General features: G+C 38.0%; 1 protein-coding gene across 4 annotated transcripts in view; it reads right to left on the bottom strand.

Moving 5' to 3' along the window:
* The window catches only part of rc3h1.S (ring finger and CCCH-type domains 1 S homeolog), a 50909-nt gene that overhangs the window by 16565 nt on the left and 17663 nt on the right, over nucleotides 1-16681 (bottom strand). For 3 of the 4 annotated variants that reach the window (XM_018260936.2, XM_018260934.2, XM_018260932.2), the window contains 8 exons: nucleotides 11199-11579; nucleotides 8996-9122; nucleotides 5881-6120; nucleotides 5058-5233; nucleotides 4657-4857; nucleotides 4372-4504; nucleotides 2822-2940; nucleotides 1818-1930 (listed from right to left, as the gene is read on the bottom strand). In XM_018260936.2, coding sequence (XP_018116425.1) covers nucleotides 1818-1930; nucleotides 2822-2940; nucleotides 4372-4504; nucleotides 4657-4857; nucleotides 5058-5233; nucleotides 5881-6120; nucleotides 8996-9122; nucleotides 11199-11429 — 1340 coding nt within the window. In that variant the 5' untranslated portion in view covers nucleotides 11430-11579. The remainder of the gene's footprint in view (nucleotides 1-1817; nucleotides 1931-2821; nucleotides 2941-4371; nucleotides 4505-4656; nucleotides 4858-5057; nucleotides 5234-5880; nucleotides 6121-8995; nucleotides 9123-11198; nucleotides 11580-16681) is intronic. The other variant, XM_018260935.2, reaches the window with a different exon arrangement.

Below are 16681 nucleotides of genomic sequence, written 5' to 3'. Positions count from 1 at the left end.
GGATGCGCTGCCCTCCTCTACTTCCTACACCTATTGTGTAGCCCGCCGACATCGCTTCTTACTGCTGCTGGATGAAGGAGAATGAAGAAGAGCTGGAGAAGGAGACTGGGGCAGAGGACACGCTGTCAGTGAATAGCCAGGGAGGAGAAATTGAGCGCTGCAGGATGGATGGTCACCCTATTGCCTTTTCTGTAGAGGACAGGAAGTGGAGTTTCTGTAAGTTATTTCTTAATAAAGGCTTTGCAATTTTAAAGTTTAATTTGTCTTGGTGTTATTTTTTTCGTTGTGTATTAACGAATTTTTGAAAAAAAAAAATTGATGTTACTGGTCCTTTAAGCAGAGTGTCGAAACAAGATCTGACAATAGACCTTAAAACTGTGCCTATTAAATATCCTGTTGGTTATAATATGAATAGGTTATATTTCAAGTCTAAACGCTAATAATAATAGATGGAAAAGGTTCATCTCTAGTTTTTGAGAAACATTTGTTAAAGGCAATGTCTGAGGCCACTCTTTTAAATGCTACCAAGCCTAAGAATGACATTTTGGAGTAGCAGTAATGATTTTTAAGATGTAGGTAAGAATTGTAATTATATTGAAGGCTAATACTTTGTCATTTACCCTTATTATCGTTACACTCTGACTTGATATGTTACCATTGTAAGCTCAAAAAACTGAATGATATTCATGTGTGGTGGTCCTGTCCTAAAGCAGATAGATTCTGGACCAGAATTTATACAATAATCACAAGTGTTACAGGGCTAAACCTAAAAAAATCTCCTTCAGAAGCATTGCTTCATGGTAGGGTGGCAGGAAGCAACAAATACGTTAGGAAGCTATTAGGATGTATTTTTTCAACTGCCAAACAGACCATAGTCAAGACTTAAAAAACACTTTCACATGACCTCCAGCAAGTAAAAACTGGGCTCGATAACTATTTGGTGATGGAAAAACCTGTAGCCAGGGGAGAACTTGACACCTTCATAAGATCTGGAATCCATGGACCCATTATAGAGGGTTAACAGTGGGATAACCTAAGAATGCAACCCTAACTACTGAAAGTGAAGATCTGACTGACCTGCTATTGTTCTGGCCCTTTTATAGATAAAGTATATTTACCCTTATACGGACTGCAGATATCCCTACGGATACAAATTTTTCTATGATATGTTTGGTTTCAATTTTTTCTTTCTTTTCTTCTTATTCAAACTGACATTCTTTATTTTCTACATTGTGTATACAACATATAATATACTATAAAAGTACACTAATTACTATATCTGGAAAAATACTTTGTTGTAACTTTTCTACCTTTTCCTGTATGTTTTTGCAAAATTAAAAAAAAAAGAAAAACTGGATTATGTGAACGATTTGTCATCAAACTGACCAGTTTACAGTCTGACTAAAATTGTATTTGTTTGTCTATAATCACACTCTTACCCCAATCAAACATCTTTACACTATATAGCATCTCACTACCAATGTTAAGACAAGAGATGCCTTCAACTTAATCCACAAAAAATTGGTCAAGATCTTACTAGATAAAGAAAGAGCAACATGAAAAAATGCACCAGGGAGAAGAATATGAAGTCTGACTGAAAGTTAAGCAAAGACAGCTAAAGTGCAGGAGTACAAAGAAACAGGAGAGAAAGAAATGGTAAAATAAAAGGTGGGAGATAGAAACCACCTCAAAAGCAAAAAAAAAACAAAAAAAAAAAAAACACCAGAATATTTAAATGTTTAGGACACAGTGAATAAGACTGGCACATAAAAAAATAAATAAAAAAAGAGTACACCTTTGAAAATGTTTTAACTTACTTTTCTAACTCTTCTTGAGAATGGGCAAAGGTGCAGCTTGCCCCACGGGGACAGCCTCCTCTCTGTTTCATGTCTCTACACATGTATGTCTTGTACTTGCTGTGCTGTGGAGGCTGGCAAAGAAAGCAATGGGTAAGCATGTCTCTACTAAAAAACCCATTTGTCAAGGATACCCAACATTAGAGGTGGTACCAATTTGTTAAAATTCCCATGAACTGGCACATCCACAATACAGTGATTAGTCTTACAAAAAGGCACACCACTGTGTTTCAATGTCATATTAGGTAGCATTTAGGAAAAATGTAAGTCAGCCTTTCTTGAAATTCCCAGAATCAATGAAGATGAGATTTGGGGCAATTGCTTATTTGCAGTCATATTTTGGACTCGTAAGAGGATATCACTGCAAATGCTCTGTGCTGCTGTCCCTTACCTGAGCTAAGGGATCAACTCACAATATACAGCCCACGTAGAATATAAATGTCACAATATAGGGCTGATTAGTAATTAATACAGATAATTACTTCATGGCAGAACAGACAACAGTGTAACTACCATTAAAATTTAATAATTTGCCCTGTAGCATCAGTTTATATTATAGGCCAACCTCTTTTTCTGCTTGATCATTTGCGACAACCCCTAAGCTTAGCTTCGCAACAGCTGCTCAGAGCCCAGTGAGCATGCGAGTGTCGCACAGCTTTCCAAGATGGTGACCCCCTGTGACAAATTTGAAATCATGGATCATTGCTGCTATTGAGAAGCTGAAACTTTAAGCTGGTGCAAGAAGTTCAGTATATAAAATATGGCATTTTAGCCCTATTCATTTTTAGGGTTTAGTTCTCCTTTAAGAGGCTGGTAATGGCTCAGACTGCCATTCCAAAAGTTGTTCATTGCGTACAAAATATAAAGCTACAGGAAAAAAATCGATGTGAATGTTACACATAAATAATAATCCCAACATGACTGTATTGTGAAGCTATTAAACCACAATACATGTTCTCTCTCACCTGCTGTTGGTCTGTTCCCTTCTTACTATGATTTTGAATATAATCCACTAATCCATGCACTACAGTCTTCACTGCCACCAGACCATCCTCTAACTGCTCCCAAGTTGGAGGAGGGGCATCTAAAAAGAAACAAGTGATGGTTTTTTAGAACCACTTTTATTTAACACGAGTATCTACTGAATATTTCAAGAGCTAAACTTACATTTTCTCCAGCTTCTATGAGGGTATTATTGTCTCAGTTTGCAGTATCTGCATAATATCCAACTTTTCATTGGCTGCCCTTGTAACAACCTACCTTTTCACTGCCATATCTGTTCTAACATTTTAACTTCCTCTGATCAAAAAGGACATAGATCTAGATCAAATCAAAGACTGATCTATTATAGCTTCTTTAAAAATATCTACATTTGTTCATAACCCTCACAGAGAAATACTATATCTGTTCTTTAACATTTTAACTTCCTCTGATCAAAAAGAACAGAGAAATACCATACTGCTATGTCAGCACAATCCTTTAATTAAGGATTATTATAATTAAGTCATTTCTTTTTATAGGTTCCAGACCCTTTTATTTTGTCCACGAATGCCGATCCTAAAAAGGAATTCTAGTATTAATTGGCCTTGTGTTAAATCTGTGATTAAGAGAAAATGAATGTTTCTCAAAGTCCAGTTCGTTTTAAAAATTCTATGAGGAACCTGCACAGCAAGACATTCAAAGTGCACTTCCAGGATAGGAAGGGACATAATGGATTTTAAAGTCATTGAACTTGTTAGGCAGCTGGAAGGAAAGGTGGTAACTGATGCAGATGATAAATTAGATCTAGTCCATGTTCACATTTTAAAATCAAGCCTATTAGAAACAATAAATGCCCTTTTTGGATAAGACTCCCACTTTAAAAAAGGGGCATTGTTTAAAAAAAAAAAATGTCTTTACAAAAACATCTCCAGCCTACAATCTAAAAGTACATAAATGGCTTCAGTACCATGTTATGGGCAACAACATCGATAATGTTTGCCTCCAGTGTCAATAACCCCCCCCCCCCCGTGTTAATCTCTTTACTGGAGATTAAAGGGGTTTTTCATCTTTGAGTTAATGTTTAGGATGATGTAGAGTGATGTTCTGAGACAATTTGCAATTGGTATACATTTTTTATTTGTGGTTTTTGAGGTTTTTTTTATTCAAGTCTCTGGTTTGCAATTTCAGCAATCTAGTTGTTAGGGTCTAAATGACCCTAGCAACAATACACTGATTTGATTAAGAGACAAACATAAATAGGAGAGGGCCTGAATAGAAAGAGGAGTAATTAAAAAGTAGCAATTACAATGCATTTTTAGCTTACAGAGCATTTGTTTTTACATGGTTTCAGTGACCCCCATTTGAAAGCTAGAAGAGTCTGAAGCAGGAGGCAAGTAATGAAGACCAATTGATAAGTTGCTTAGAATTGGTCATTACATAACATACTAAATTAACTAAAAAGTGAACCACCCCTTTAAATGCATAGAATTATAATTCAAATTTTCTATGCCATAGTTACTATCCAAATGCTTACCTGGACTTGGGTCTATGTTTGCCAACAACTCCAAATGAGGCCGAAGTCTATTAAGATTTGCAGGGTCTCCAGTCCTTTGTAGAGCAATGGTCAGTTCCTGGACACTCTGAGCAAACGAGGCTGGGGTCTGCAACTTAACACAAACTTTCTTGTAATAAATTAACCAGTGAGCTAAACTCTAAGGACTAGGGAACGTATGATTTATACGTTAACAACAAATTTGCTAACAAAATAGTTGATAGCAGATCAATCATACATAAAGACAGAGAGAAATAAGGCTGTTACCTTGTCAATGATGGACTGCATGTGTGATTTATGTGACTGATCCCCGTAGAGGAGGGAGGACCACTGATCAGGAGCAATGCGCAATCCGGCTTCCATAGCAATCTGAACAATCTGAGAATCATGTTCTCGACGCAGTGCTTCGTAGGTGCGAAATTCCTCCTTCAGCTGCATAAGGGAGGAGTCTTCATCACGTTTTGTTACCTGATATAAAGAACAAATGGGCTTTAAAGTAACACTCGCAACAAAATTTACAGAATTTATTAAGCAGCAAAAGCATACCAAATAAATTTTAATCTGATTGGACGGTTTACTCAACCATTACTTAATGTCATTGAATATATACTATTTGTAATGAAAGGAAAAATTACTTGTCTATAGAACACACAAGTTAAAACTCTCACCTTAAAGCAAGAAGCTCTGTAAAGCAACTGGACAACATGCCCAATGCTAGTTTTCGAGGCTTGGGGGAACCGCGGTTCAAGTCTCTGCACCACAAATAAAACAAGGACTTTCCGTGAGAGTGCAGATCCATCTTCCAGAGCCAGGAGGACAAGCTTTAGTGCCTCTTCCTGCATAGCTAAGAAGCAATGATCAAATTAATTAAACTAATCAATTCTGTACAAATCTCAGCAAAAACATATTTTTATAAGGCTTACACATTATATATATATATATACAAGGGAAAGTTGTGCTAACCACTATTTTTTAAAACCATTGGTGCAATGAGGGTGTGACCACAAAATACATATAGTCAACTACAAGAGGTCCTCTGCACTCAACCCATTATCAATATATTTAAGAAAGAGACATTTTGTGCATACTGCTACTAAAAAATGCCTTACCCTTTAAACAACACAGGGATTGTCCATATATTGCAATGGTGTCTAGTGGAAGGGCAGCCAAGTTTGGAAGTTTTACTTTGAAAGCAGCTAGTAAGTTGCAGGTAAAGCTTGGTCCCTTTGTAAAATGTATAATTAAGCAATTGAATTCTTAAGGAATCAGATGAAAATTAAGCGTAGGACTGGCCAGATATGGGATGACTTTGACGTAGTTGGCCAGCTTAAATATATTGCAATATATGGACAAACAATCCCTGTGTTGTTTAGAGGGTAAGGCATTTTTTAGTAGCAGTATGAACAAAATGTCTCTGTCTTAAATATATTGATAATGGGTTGAGTGCAGAGGACCCCAAATCATGAAATGTCCATTAAATGCAATACATACCTGGTCCTAGAAACTGGCAGCCACGGGCACGGACAGCTGCCCAAAGGTTAGAAGACAGTTGTTGAGGATTTTGGTGTTGCAAGATAAGCTCAGTGACTGTTCTCTCTCCCAGTGAACGAGCTGCTCTCATAGCTCTAATACGTCCCTCCTCTTCAACTAACTGGCAGTGCACAAGTGTTACCAGTTTCCTTTGCATTGGGCGACTCAGCACACTTTGAGTTGTGCTGTTGAGACCTACACCTGGTTAAAAAAAAAAACGTTAAGCAGGAGAAGGAAATTAACCTAGTACTAACTCTTAAAGGGGTTGTTCACCATCCAACACTTTTTTCATTTCAGTTCGTTTCGGATTGTTCACCAGAAATAAGGACTTTTTCAAATTACTTTCTATTTTTTCTAATATTGAAGTGTAAAGTCTACATTTTCTTTCTAAAGCAGCTCTGGGAGAGGAGTAGACGATTCTCTGGGTTCTAAATCAGACATGTCCAAAGTGCTGCACGCAGGCCAGTTGCGGCCCTTTATCAAATTTACACTGGCCCTCAGCCTCCATCATGGAATCCTATATAATAAAGTTGAAGTGTCTCTGCGTCCAGTCCCTGTGTCCGTGGGATTGCGCTACTGCGCATGTGCCCCACGGACCGTCTCTGGCGAATTAAAGTTGAAGTGTCTCTGCGTCCAGTCCCTGTGTCCGTGGGATTGCGCTACTGCGCATGTGCCCCACGGACCGTCTCTGGCGAATTTTTTTTAGACTAGAACAATTCTGTTTTTATAAATGTTTGACTACATATGTTCTAGCGCCCCTTAATTTAACGGGCTTAATGTCTAGTTAATAATAATGTGGGCCACCAGCATAGTGCGTAGCAGTTTGGGCACATTAGTGAAATGATCGGTCACTTGGTCTATACTGCTGCCTGTGTGCTGAAGGTGTTCGCAATAAAAACATACTGGCGCGTAGTGACGTGCTGCTCTCGCATACTTCTTCACTTTACTGTACTGGCACGTCACTACTTCTATTGCGCCTTCAGCGCTAAAGAAGTATGTGAGAGTGGCGCGTCACTACGTGCCAGTAGTTTTAGTTTATTGCTAACACCTTTCAGCACACAGGCAGCAGTATAGACCAAGTGGCAGATTATTTCTCTAATGTGCCCAAATATTACTGCTACGGCTACACGATTCCTGGTTTAAATGAATTAAATGGTGTTAATGGTTCAAAGAATGTTGGGCTAAATGGTCATCTCACCAAATCTGGCCCACGTTGCCAAAAGTTTGGACACCCCTGTTCTAAATCGATACTTTTAGTTGATACATTTGTTATCTTTGGCCCTGCTAAGAGAATCCCAGAGTTTCATGAAAGGCAGCTGTTCCAATTGATACAATAGTTGCAAATATTCCATAGATACTGCAGAGAAATGTATCAACTAAATGTTGCAAAATAGTAACAGTTCAGAATCTGCACCTCAAATCACTGAGCTGCCAGACAAACACCAGACAAGGAACCTTAAACTTTAAACTTCGATTGTGGAAAAACGGTGAAAAAAAACAAAAAAAAAAAAAACAACAAAGCAATTGAACAGTCTTCATTTCTGGTGAACAATCTGAAAACAATTGAACTGAAAGTGTTTGGAAAGTGAACAACCCCTTTAACAGGGGATGCTGGCAAAATGGAGCAGGACACTACTGTCTGTCTGGCTTCTAGTTAAAAAATACAAGGGGGATTGTGGGAGCACTCCAGGCTAAAAAATAAAATGGAAGTGCAACCAATTTATCCTATTAATCAATGCACATTCCCTGGTCCCGCCTCACAAGTAATTCAGTATATATATGCAAGTGCATATATGTATAAAAACTTTTAGCCTGTAGTGCTCCCACAACCCCCCCTTGTATTTTTTTGTTTTGTAGCCAGAAGCAGGCAATGCTTACTAGTGGCTTATAGCACCCCCATACCTCCCCTTCAACAAAGGTGGTCTCACGCCTTTAAAAATGGGCGTTGGTTTGGGCAATCTCTCTCTCTTAAAAGTTAGTGGCGGGGGAGGATCTAGCCCTCTGATTAAAACCAAAGCCAAGGTCTGGAGATACTGAATTACTTGTAAAGCAGGAAATGTACATTGATTAATAGGATAAATAAGTTGTACTTCCATTGTATTTAAACAATTTTTTTAGCCGGGAGTGCTCAAAGAACCCCCCTTGTATTTTTTGGTTTCTAGTTAAAGGAAAAGGAAAGACACTGAAGCAGTTTATTGCCAATAGATTAGCCACAATAGTGCAAACTATAAGAAGATATTTATTCTGCAGAATGCTTTATCATACCTGAATAAACAGCTCTAGAAGCTCTCTGTTTGTTTAGGATAGCAGCTGCCATATTATCTTGGTGTGACATCACTTCCTGCCTGAGTCTCTCCCTGCTCAATTATAGCTCTGGGCTCAGATTACAGCAGGGAGGGGAGGAGGGAGGAGAAAACTGGGCATGCTCAAGCCCTGCCCTGGAGGTTTAAGTTGAAAACAGGAAGTCTGATACAGAAGCCCATGTGTACACAATAGGCCTTTCTGATAAAGCTTACTTAATTTTAGCCTTTGCTTCTCCTTTAAGAAAAAAAAATCTGTTCTAGTATAACATACAAGTTTTGTCGACATGTCAACAGCCCAAAAAGTTGCACTGACAATAAAATGCCATTGGTGCTATAAGAGATGAAATTACGGAGGTAGATTTTCAGTGGAAATTTTAGTCATATAGTTGATGCATACCATTTAAGAGATTACCAACACAGTATTCTTCACGTTTAACCAAAACCTACAATCTATGCCACAAATGTCAGGCCTTGTACAAAAAGGAAAATGCATGTTTATATATGTGTATTTAAAGAGACACTGACACTTCTATAAAATCCATAAGAATGAGTCAGTATTACTATGAGCAGGGGGATCATGTGAAGTTTCAATAAATCCACTATTTCATGTCCAGGAGTGCTTCAAGTTTTGGTTATTGATTCGGTTTGGGAAAGCACCTGACAAGTGGTCGTGATATGGTGAGTGCCAGTATCTAGTGACTATATTTATATAGAGATATATATATTGTTTTACCATCTCAGCTAAGAGCAACAATCAAATGAAACCCACATACCTCTTGCAGTGCTAAGGGGCTTTAAATACAGAGCTAACTCTTCTACACACTTCCTAGCTTCCTCATAATGTTTGGTGTCCTCTGCTCCACATCCTCCACAGAGGGTGATCTGTTGTTGCTCAGGCACCTACAAATCAAAAACATATCAGTGATTTAAAGACAGTACAAAGCATACTATGTGCAATCAGACTTAGAGGGGTACACACCTACATTCAGCATAAGCCAAAAAATAGGGCCTGTATAAAAAAAAAAAGTTAAGTCTTTTTTTCATAAAATATAAATGCGTTTTTGTTTTGTTTTTACCCTTTGTACCTAACCCGGCATTACCCTGAGTTTTGAAATGTTAGATATCAATCAGTCCATGATTAGGACCTTACACTGTAAACTCCATCATGGTCCTTCTATACCAGTGATCCCCAACCAGTAGCTCGCGAGCAACATGTTGCTCACCAACCCCTTGGATGTTGCTCCTAGTGACATCAAAGGAGGTACTTATTTTTGAATTCCAGTTTAGGAGACAAGTTTTGGTTGCATAAAAAAACAGATGTACTGCCAAACAGAGCCTCCTGTAGGCTGCCAGTCCCCATAGGGGCCATCAAATAGCCAATTATAGTCCTTATTTGGCACCCCAGGAAGTTTTTGCATGCCTGTGGTGCTCCTCAACTCTTTATTTTTGAATGTGGCTCACGGGTAAAAAAAAGGTTGGGGACCCCTGTTCTATACTATGGCCAATTGTATGTAAACACCTGCCTGTCCTAAAAATATCAGCGTGAAGACAGCCCATGTTTCCTGCTAGAACAACCTTTGCCCTCTACTATTCTGGGAAGGCATCACTTGGTGGGGTTTAATTCTGTTAATGCATATGAGGCTTGGCACTTAAGTTGGGTGTTCAGCCATGATCCCACAGAGTTTGAATTCATGGCACTGTGCAGTGCTTCCACAAAATCTCTGCAAATCATTTATGTATGGACCTTACTTTGTGCATAGGGCTATTATCCTGCCGAAACAGGAAATGCCTTTTTCTAAACAGCAACAAAATGGGAAAAAACAGAATTAGGGTTGATACCTTTGATTTCAAGGAAGTCCAGGCATTAGATAGAGCGGTTGTCACTGGGGCAGAGCAATCATGTTTCATGTGTGGTCTTGTGCGGAGGGCAGGACTACATAATCTGTGACTGGCTGCTTACCCCATCATTCACTAAAGACCAATTTTTTGAAATCCAGACAGGCAGTTTTCATCCAGACAGCCCTTCTGAAAACCAGGCGGTCTAAGTCAAAAGGTGGCAGCCCTACACAGAAAGGCCAAGGGCTACATGGCCCTATAGATTTCAAGATGCCTATAATAGTGCCCAACATCTGATTTCTAAGGCTCTTTATAAATTTTTGATTGAGGACATTCACAAAACATGCTATGTTCAGCTGTCTAGCTACACCCATTCTGGTCCCTTTGTTATGTGACTAAAGCTCTGGACACCTATGATTTAGATGAATTTTAGTCCTGCAAAAATAGACATTTTACATTAAATTCTGTAATGATCACAAACTCTGAAATTCATTATAGATTTGCTCCCACTGCTTGATAAATAACATGCTTGATAAATAAATGGATTTTATTGTAATCTGCTATTTTAGTAATTTTGAACAAAAAAGCAGTCAGCTACAAGTGGCTCAAGTAGATGGTCTTAACCTACTCTAAAATACTTTATATCTGACTGCTACTTAGTTACTTGAAAAGTTTTCAATACAACAGAGATAATCAGCTTTGAAAGATCTACATCTTAAGGGGCACCCTATTGTTAAATTACTGGCAGAGAAACCAGTTAATTCTGCTTATTTCAATTAATAATCATACTAATTGCATCCTCATTCTATGGCAGATGTTACCTGGCTTACTGCTGTTTGACAATTCCCAGAGCACACTAAAAATGAACTAGGGGTGACTGTCCAGCATATGAACGCTATGAATGCTTTAAAAAAAAAAAAAAAGGTTTAATTTGAAAAAAACTTTAATTATATAGATTTGTGTGTCTGGGTGTCAGGTCCACTTTAAAGAAGAACACCATGTTTTTGGGCTATTTAAAAACACAGTGCATAAAGGGCCTGATACAACCCCATGTGACATTTCCCTTATGACATAATTATAATTTTGTCTTTAGTTTTTACTTAAGAACAAAAAGAACAAACAAAAAGAACAAAGTCGCACCTGAGCTCCCACCAGCTGCAGGAGAGCAGAGTTGACAGGAAGAAGCTCAATATCTGTGTTGATGGTGGTCTGATCGAATGGACAAGCCTTGCGGTGAAGCTTGTTCAGGCACATCTTGCAAACTGTGTGTCCACAGCCTAGACTGATGGGCTTCCGGATTGTTTCGTCAAAAGTTTGGGTGCAAATAGGGCAGGACAGAAAGTCGGTCCATTGCGGCGCTTGTACAGGCATGGCGTCCTTCTAAAATATAAGGGCTCGCAAAGCGAAGGGAAACTTAAGCACAGATTCCACTGGAATCAATAAACCTTTCCAAAATAAAGTTTGTCTTTCTTATATATCTTCTGTAAATACAGACAATCAGCACATAGCGGAAGAGATGACCTAATGAGAGAGAGAAAAAAAAAACCTAATTACACAGAAGTACAGTTAAAGGAATGACTCGGCTAGTTTTTAAGGATTAATTTATTATATATTCACTGCTAAATGGAAAAGTTCACTTTAAAGGGGAACTATACCAAAAATGAAAATTTAATATAAGCTTCAGCATTCTGAAATAAGAAACTTTCTAAGAACAATCAATTAAATATTCTGTATTGCTTCTGAAATAAAAGTTTATGTTCACTATTCCTCTCTCCGCATCTGTTTCTCTTCATTTTGTCTTCTTTCAGGAGCTGGGTGTCAGATAATCATTGACAGATAGAGCCAATATATCTTATAGGAGTGCTCCTTTTGGCTTGAAGATGTATTAGAGCTCACTATTAAAATCACCAGACATCATGTATCTCTACATGCAGAATTTGTGCAAAAGGCAGTTATTTTGTTAGATTTTGTTTGTACTGGAATCATTTATTTGAGTGAGCTCGAATTCATCTGCTAGGAAAGGAAGCCTCCCCTAGAAGATATATTGTCTGTAACTGTCAATGATTATCTGCCACCCAACTGCTGCAGTAGACAGAACGAAGAGAAAGATGCTGTCGAGAGAGAGATAGTGAACATATACTTGATTATTTCAGAAATGATGCAGAATATGTATTTGATTGTATTTAGAAAGTTTCTTATTTCAGAATGTTGAAACATATACATTTTTTATTTTTTGCGATAGTTACTTTTGTAAAGGAGTGACAAACACATATTCAATATATATGTACAGCATAACATAACAAGCACTTTCCTACTTGCATTACATTAGGTGCCTAGCTAGTGTGACAAGGAGAGTGACTCATTCTCAAACACGGAAAGGTTAAGCAGAAAAACAAAAAAGCTCACGTGCATTACTGACTCACTTGAGGAAGTGTTTTCCCCACCATTAAAATAAACACACACACACACACACGCACAAACAGGCATCCCCATTGCTTTCTGACAAGCTACCCTGTGGGATGTAAAGGTCAGCTCATAGATAGTTAAGAACACTAATGACATTTAGTGGGTTATAAATATAGAAAGCAGTGATGAAGCAGCACATGGTCCAAGTTATGTTTACTAAGCAAATAGAAGTTAACTGCTTTGAATCAAATAATGCTAAGCAATTAGGGTTCGATATGAGGTGCATTTGACATTTTATAAGATTAAACAATTGGTGTAGCAAGTTTTGTCCAGGCCCAGTAACTAATATCAATCATCAGTTTCCTACTGTATGTAGTCTGGGGTACTAGAATAGTATAAAATGCAATTCTAAACATTAACTGCATTTCAGATTATACAAAAAGAGTGAATCCCCTGTTGCTAATGGTACAGACTGAATGTAATAAAAATGCTCTGATGACCTAGGTAAAAATGGAGGTATTATAGATAAAGAAGAAATATACCACAGCAGTACACCAGTTGACTAGAGAACTGGATGATTAGCATTTTTTACATTAGATTATTTCACACCAATTAATCTCAGCTATGTCTCTTACCAATTACATACATATTATATACATTTCACACTACCATTTTAACCTGCCTGTACTTCGATAAAAAGTGCTAAACGATTGTCATATTGAAAATGCCATGTCTGTCTGACTTTGACGTAGTTGGCCAGCTTAATTATATTGCAATATATGGACAAACAATCCCTGTGTTGTTTAAAGGGTAAGGCATTTTTTAGTAGCAGTATGCACAAAATGTCGCTGTCTTAAATATATTGATAATGGGTTGAGTGCAGAGGACCTCTTGTAGTTGACTATATGTATTTTGTGGTCACAGCCTCATTGTACCCCCGCCTAATGGTTTTAAAAAATAGTGGTGAGCACAACTTTCCCTTGTTTGTTATAGTTATACAGGAGCAGTGACCAGCTCCATGTTGTAGCTCCCACCCTTCCCAGCTATAGTCAGGTGATCCCACTGATGTCTAATAAAAGGGCAGCCAAGTTTGGGAGTTTTACTTTGAAAGCTGCTAGTAAGTTGTAGGTAAAACGTAGTCCCTTTGTAAAATGTATAATTAAGCAATTGAATTCTTAATGAATCAGATGAAAATTAAGCGTAGGACTGGCCAGATATGGGATGACTTTGACGTAGTTGGCCAGCTTAAATATATTGCAATATATGGACAAACAATCCCTGTGTTGTTTAAAGGGTAAGGCATTTTTTAGTAGCAGTATGCACAAAATGTCTCTGTCTTAAATATATTGATAATGGGTTGAGTGCAGAGGACCTCTTGTAGTTGACTCATATATATATATATATATATATATACACACACACACACACACAACTTTCAATAAGCAAATACCTAATGATACGAGACAATAAAAAGGTGTCAGCTAAGACAAAATGTCTATAAAAAGCAGAACTCTGAAAAGTCCCCCAAAACACACCACAGCTCCTGGGAAGATTTTATCTCCATTAAATTGGCTGTAGATTTGCCTGTCTGGCAAAGAAACACACAAGGCAGTTTCATCTGAGACACAGAGAAATATTCAAGTTTTTACAGGAATGTGCCCGTATTTCGGAAGCACAAAACTTTCTATTATAGCTCAATCTAAATATTGGTCAAAACCATTTTGAAGTGGTACTGTAATGAATAAAAATACGGTAGGTGTCACAGAACAGAGCAACCCAATCCATACTGATCCAAAAAACCCACCCTTTTTGTGAAGTGACAGGGGGTTGCCAAATCGGACTGCCTGAAAAATGTAGTTCAAGATAAGCAACACTAGCCTTAAAATGGTCTTCTATACAGAAGCCTTCCAACAGCTGATTAAAAAGGGGTCTTCCTCACTATAAATAAAAAATAAACTGTCTGCTCAGTTTGGGTATTGCCCCAATCCTACACATCAGATGCCAATAGTCTGTATCGTTTACAACACTATACATTTAACCATGTGAAGTGTAATGGAAGATTACCCAAAATGCTTTTTTTGTGAGTAATTCCGGTTAAAGAGACCCTCTCTTTTTATTTGCATGCAGAAGGAATTCTTGGAGGAAAACCTATTCTTGCTCCTAATGTTTCAATTTTCATGGGATTACCCTTATTGGCTAAAGGGCAGCCACTGTGTTTTAAAGCAGTTTAAGGCAAGTATACTGATCAGAATATTTACCAAGCTCTGTTTTGTCTGAAATCTCTGCATCCACTGCAGTTGCTGGTGCGTGGCAAACACATTAAGACGCTGTAACCCATAGAAACCAGTGATTATCTTTTTATAGCCATCTGCAGGTTGGTCACTGAAAATAATAATCTGATTGGTTGCCATGGGTTATAGCCCAAGAGCAAGTTTGCCCACAGTTTATAAATCAACCCCCCCATTAAAGTTCAAACAGATGCTTGCCCTAACCATGTTTTTAAATAGTAAACTAGGCCTCCACTTTACTCTTTTAAAACAGCTTTACTTTTAAAGTATATTCACAAAAAAATATTGCAGATGTGGATAAGGAAAGCAACTGAAATTTGTCACATATAGATTCAATACAATAGATTCAATATCATGATGCACTAAAATAGATTTGCAAATAGTACTGTATTCTACAATAATCTGAAATTTCTACAACTCTTGAGAAACAAAAGTTGGTTGGATATACAGGTAGGGTGTACTGAAGCAAGTCAGTGTACCTCAGATGAGGCATGCAAACTGAACAGGCCAGATTCTTGTATAACCATGTAGCTAACCACAAGCTGTGTGTTACTAACTACAGCATTCCAATTCCTACCTGTCCCAGACCCATTTAAACATAACTCCCAACTGTCCTGTTATTTTGCGGGACAGTGCCAATTTTGATAGCTCAATCCAAAATCCTGGATTGTTACTGAAATATCCTGACTTTCTCTTTGATCTCTTGCACTCAAGAGCCAAAAAAATACAAAGCTTCTCATTTAATTGGCTTTTGGCAGAGCCCAGAATATGTGGCAGGTGCACTTAGATTACTTTTGCAACAATTTAAGATAAGCTAAGAACATTTGTAACAATTTAAGATAAGCAGGTCCCCATGCTTTAAGGGCAATTCACCTTCATTAGCAAAACTGTAATAACACATAAAAATCTCAAAAATGTGTTCAAACTTTCATAACCTGCCAAATTTTGTAAAATGAACATAGTAAGTGGGGGGGGGGGTGGCCACAAACATGGGCATGGTAAAAAAACAAATTGCTAATCTTTTTGTCCCTCTTTCTATTTCCAAAATGTTGGTAGGTATGATATAATTAGCATTCCTTTCCCCTCTGTCCAATGCTGAAATCTCACCCTGGCCTTCAGCATGGGCCTTCTCTTCCCCTGCACTAGGCACCTTTCAGTGGGCCAGCAGCACAATTTAGGAGCCACTATCATAGAACTTGCAGTGCAGATTCCCAACATGCAAATGGAATTGCCTGGCAGTGTGATGCTTCTGTTCTTTCCCCAGTATGCTTCCCAACAAGATGCACTGGTATAGCAGCTGAGGCCCAGCAGAATAAACCGTGTCAGAGCACTGAGGGGGCAGTTATTTTTTGGAGGAGAAAGCAAAGATTTAAAAGGTAAAGGCAGAATGGATATTTGCAGTGTTGACAGGAATAGCTGCAGTTGGTGTTGGATGCAGGAAGCAGGGGTGCTTTGTGCACATCATTGGAGAGTACACAATACTAGCTGGGAAATATTTGGATATTGCAGTTGTAAGGTTGTTTTGTATGTTTGAAGACAAAAAAAAACAAAAAAAACTGTTTTTAATAATCCAGAGTGTTATTTAACATTTCTGTTCTGTTACAGTACTTTGACAGCACACAAAGTAGCATTTTTTTTATAAACAGGTCATATTTGTTTATATCCCATTAGTCAAATCATTCACTGCACTACTTTCATAATAGCCCCATTTGTTCATGTAAGCCTGGCTTTGCCAAGAATCTTCTTGGCTGCATCACTACACAGTTGCAAACAACCAAAAAACAAAACATACAGAACTACCAGGGATTGTATTACTGACACTGCAATTTGACATACAAATTTGTGTTCTTCTCAAAACCTCAGCTTTTCCTGTAAGATGTTACACAAGCTCCCACACCCAACTCAGCAAACTGCATACAATCCCTATCA

This window comes from Xenopus laevis, chromosome 4S (genome assembly GCF_017654675.1).
Source record: "Xenopus laevis strain J_2021 chromosome 4S, Xenopus_laevis_v10.1, whole genome shotgun sequence".
NCBI lineage: Eukaryota > Metazoa > Chordata > Amphibia > Anura > Pipidae > Xenopus > Xenopus laevis.
The sequence above is the reverse complement of the archived record's forward strand: the minus strand, read 5'-3'. Positions and strand labels throughout refer to the sequence as shown.